General features: G+C 47.2%; 1 protein-coding gene across 1 annotated transcript; it reads right to left on the reverse strand.

Annotated features, from left to right (window-relative positions):
* Positions 1-1,691: 1,691 nt before the first annotated feature.
* LOC311513533 (olfactory receptor 51G2-like) lies at positions 1,692-2,627 on the reverse strand (the record flags this gene model as incomplete). The annotated part of the gene is made up of 1 exon (XM_084615425.1): positions 1,692-2,627. The coding sequence occupies one exon, from the start codon at positions 2,625-2,627 to the stop codon at positions 1,692-1,694; it is 936 nt and encodes a 311-aa protein (XP_084471551.1).
* Between the last annotated feature and the right edge of the window lie 1,500 nt (positions 2,628-4,127).

Below are 4,127 nucleotides of genomic sequence, written 5' to 3' on the forward strand. Positions count from 1 at the left end.
GTGGCACTCGCTCCCGGGCTTCTTTTACCCTGGCCTCGCTCTGACATCCAGCCTGGTCAGTGGGCTGGGCTTGGGGAAGAGAAGGAGCAGAAGGTGGGAGTTCAGGGGGAGGAAGTGGGCCGGGGTGAAGCCATGGAGGGGGCAGGGCTCCTGCATGTGTCTTGCTTTTTCCTTTTGAAAAGGTGCTCACCCGACACTGAATGGGCTGGACTGGGACAGGAGATCACTGTGACTCTTCTGGGGAGCTGAGGACCTTTTCTACCCCATTGCATTGCTGGGGCAGGAGAAACAGAAGAGAGGGGAATATGGGCTTGAGTGTCTTGCCAGGACTCCTGTGTGTCAGACCCTCACTCACACAGACAGCTCTGCACTGTTTCCATGTGGAGTGGGCTTAGCAGGTGTGCGGCATGCAGAGCCACCAACAGTGGTGATGGGGGTGGGGGCTGCCTGAATGGCTTCTCTTGAGGCACTTGCATAATGATGTCTCTGGCACGACTCAGTCACAAGCACCTGGCTGAGGGCGTGGGGGAAGCATGGGTGTCCGTACCCCTGGAATAGCCTCTGTCCACAGCTGGTGCAGCCCCCATGGATCACAGAGCACCCACAGCACTCAGGAAGGGCCAGGACTGCGACTGCAGAACAGCCCTGCAGCTTTCTTCATGGCCCCTGGATGTTTAACCAGAGACAGGACAAAAAGAAAAGGAGTACTTGTGGCACCTTAGAGACGAACCAATTTATTTGAGCATGAGCTTTTGTGAGCTACAGCTCACTTCATCGGATGCATACCGTGGAAACTGCAGAAGACATTATATACACACAGAGACCATGAAACAATACCTCCTCCCACCCCACTGTCCTGCTTATAATAGCTTATCTAAAGTGATCATCAAGTTGGGCCATTTCCAGCACAAATCCAGGTTTTCTCACCCTCCACCCCCCCGCCCCCCACAAATTCACTCTCCTGCTATCACCAGCAGGAGAGTGAATTTGTGGGGGGCGGGGGGGTGGAGGGTGAGAAAACCTGGATTTGTGCTGGAAATGGCCCACCTGATGATCACTTTAGATAAGCTATTACCAGCAGGACAGTGGGGTGGGAGGAGGTATTGTTTCATGGTCTCTGTGTGTATATAATGTCTTCTGCAGTTTCCACGGTATGCATCCGATGAAGTGAGCTGTAGCTCACGAAAGCTCGTGCTCAAATAAATTGGTTAGTCTCTAAGGTGCCACAAGTACTCCTTTTCTTTTTGCGAATACAGACTAACATGGCTGTTACTCTGAAACAGAGACAGGACAGTGATAGGCCAGGTATAACAGGAAACCTCATCCATGTCCCTTGTCTTTATTGAGAGTATTGACAGGATTTCTGAGGCTGGAGCAGCCACCGATATGGCTCTTTCTGCACCAACATCCTACCAGGCCCCTGGCTCTCCACGAACACAGTCACTCTGCAAATGCTGCTGCCTGCCCTGGTCTCCTTCCCCCAGTGCCCTGTCCTCCCTCACCAGTGGGTGGAGACAACCGCTATACCATTGCTTCAGGCCTTAGACCACATCTGAACCTGACTGTGCAGAGTGGAGATCAGTAGCTCATGTCATCACAGATATAAGGGTCCAGGATGGAATAAGTCACCATGTCTTGTGTTTCTTGTTTCCTATGACACCAGCACTTGAGCTGGGTGATAAACTGACCCTTCACTTAACAAACACCCTGATTATCCTCGAACGAAGGTGTTTGCTTTTCACGCTGTACACAACTGGGTTCATCAGAGGAGGAACCAGCAGGTAGACATAGCCCAGGACAATCTGAAGCAAGGGAGAAGAGCTCTTCCCAAATCTGTGCATCAAAGTCAGGCTGATCTCAGGTGTGTAGAAGAGCAGAACAGCACAGAAGTGGGAGACGCAGGTGTTCAGGGCCCCGAGGAACTCTTTGTGGGATGTGATGCTCAGCACTGTTTTGAGGATCATCACATAAGAGAGGAAGATGAGCAGTGAGTCCAACCCCTCTGTTATGATTGTAATAATCAAGCCATAGATGTTGTTAACTGTGATGTCTGCACATGCCAGTGTCATGATCTCCATGTGCAGGCAGAAGGAATGGGAGAGGACATTGGCTCGACAGTATCGGAACCATTTCAGGATAAAGGGGAGTGGGAGTATCACGGCCACCCCTCTTAGAACACACAGCAGACCCATCTTCGCTATTCTCGGCAGAGTTAAGATGGAGGCATATCTCAGTGGGTTACTGATGGCAACAAAACGGTCAAATGCCATCAACAAGAGCACGGAGGATTCAATGAATGTAAATGAGTGGATGAAGAACAGCTGAGCAAGACAGGCATTGAGGCTGATCTCCCTTGAGTTAAACAAAAATACACCCAATATTGTTGGTATGCTGGCTATCAATAAGCCTAGGTCTGTGACAGCCAACATGGAAAGGAACATGTACATTGGCTCATGAAGGCTTAGATCTGTTTTTATGATGAACAGAATGAGTGAATTTCCTACTATCGAAATAGCATACATTAAGCAGATGGTGACAGAGATCCAGAGATGGACATCTCCCTGCCCAGGTATCCCAGTGAGAAGGAACACTTCGTAGTTGAATTTGGTGTCATTGACAGCTGACATAATGTACTGGGAAGGTCTGAGGCGTTTTGAGCTTTTCTTCCTGAAAGAAAAAAAGAATAGGAGATTAGATGACTAGATGATATTTAACAAGATATCATTCTGCTCTCATACTCCTAGGAGGTCAAGAAAGATGAGCAAAAGCATAGTCTTGGATTTACACCACTGATAGGAGGATAGGCATTGCCAGACTGGATCAGACCTGTAGTCCATCTAGCCGAGTATCCAGTGGCTAGTTCCAAATGCTTCAGAGAAAAATGGAAGAAGCCCTACAATAGGCAGCTAAGAGATAACCTGCTCCCAGGGAAAGTTTCCCCTGACACCCACTAGTTAGACATATTTTGCAATGTAAATCAGGAACATTTATAGCCCTTCCAAGAAACTAAAAAAAAAAAAAATCCTCACTTCTGTAGTTGACTTTTCTGGTCATCCATATAAACTTCCAGTCCCTCTTTCAATCCTGCTAAGCTCTTGGCCCCGTTGATATCTTGTGGCTGGGAGTTCCACAGCCTACTTGAGCACTGTGTGATTTTACAGTTGTGACCTTCCCACAGACACCCTTTCTAGCTCTCCACTTCTGAGTGTGGCCCATTGTATCATGACAGGTATATAGACACATGGCAAGTGTATGGTGAAAACAATCATTGTATTTGTCAAGGTTCCTCCCCCACTCTGAACTCTAGGGTACAGATGTGGGGACCTGCATGAAAAACCTACTAAGCTTATCTTTACCAGCTTAGGTCAAAACTTCCCCAAGGTACAAAATATAAGGTACAAAATATTCCACCAACTGTCCTTGGACTGGCCGCTACCACCACCAAACTAATACTGGTTACTGGGGAAGAGCTGTTTGGACGCGTCCTTCCCCCCAAAATACTTCCCAAAACCTTGCACCCCACTTCCTGGACAAGGCTTGGTAAAAAGCCTCACCAATTTGCCTAGGTGACTACAGACCCAGACCCTTGGATCTTAAGAACAATGAACAATCCTCCCAACACTTGCACCCCCCCTTTCCTGGGAAATGTTGGATAAAAAGCCTCACCAATTTGCATAGGTGACCACAGACCCAAACCCTTGGATCTGAGAACAATGAAAAAGCATTCAGTTTTTTACAAGAAGACTTTTAATAAAAATAGAATTAAATAGAAATAAAGAAATCCCCCCTGTAAAATCAGGATGGTAGATATCTTACAGGGTAATTAGATTCAAAAACATAGAGAACCCCTCTAGGCAAAACCTTAAGTTACAAAAAAGATACACAGACAGAAATAGTTATTCTATTCAGCACAATTCTTTTCTCAGCCATTTAAAGAAATCATAATCTAACACATACCTAGCTAGATTACTTACTAAAAGTTCTAAGACTCCATTCCTGGTCTATCCCCAGCAAAGACCCAGCATACAGACAGACACAGACCCTTTGTTTCTCTCCCTCCTGCCAGCTTTTGAAAGTATCTTGTCTCCTCATTGGTCATTTTGGTCAGGTGCCAGCGAGGTTACCTT

The sequence above is a fragment of the Lepidochelys olivacea genome (assembly GCF_965140295.1).
Source record: "Lepidochelys olivacea isolate rLepOli2 genome assembly, chromosome: 1".
NCBI lineage: Eukaryota > Metazoa > Chordata > Testudines > Cheloniidae > Lepidochelys > Lepidochelys olivacea.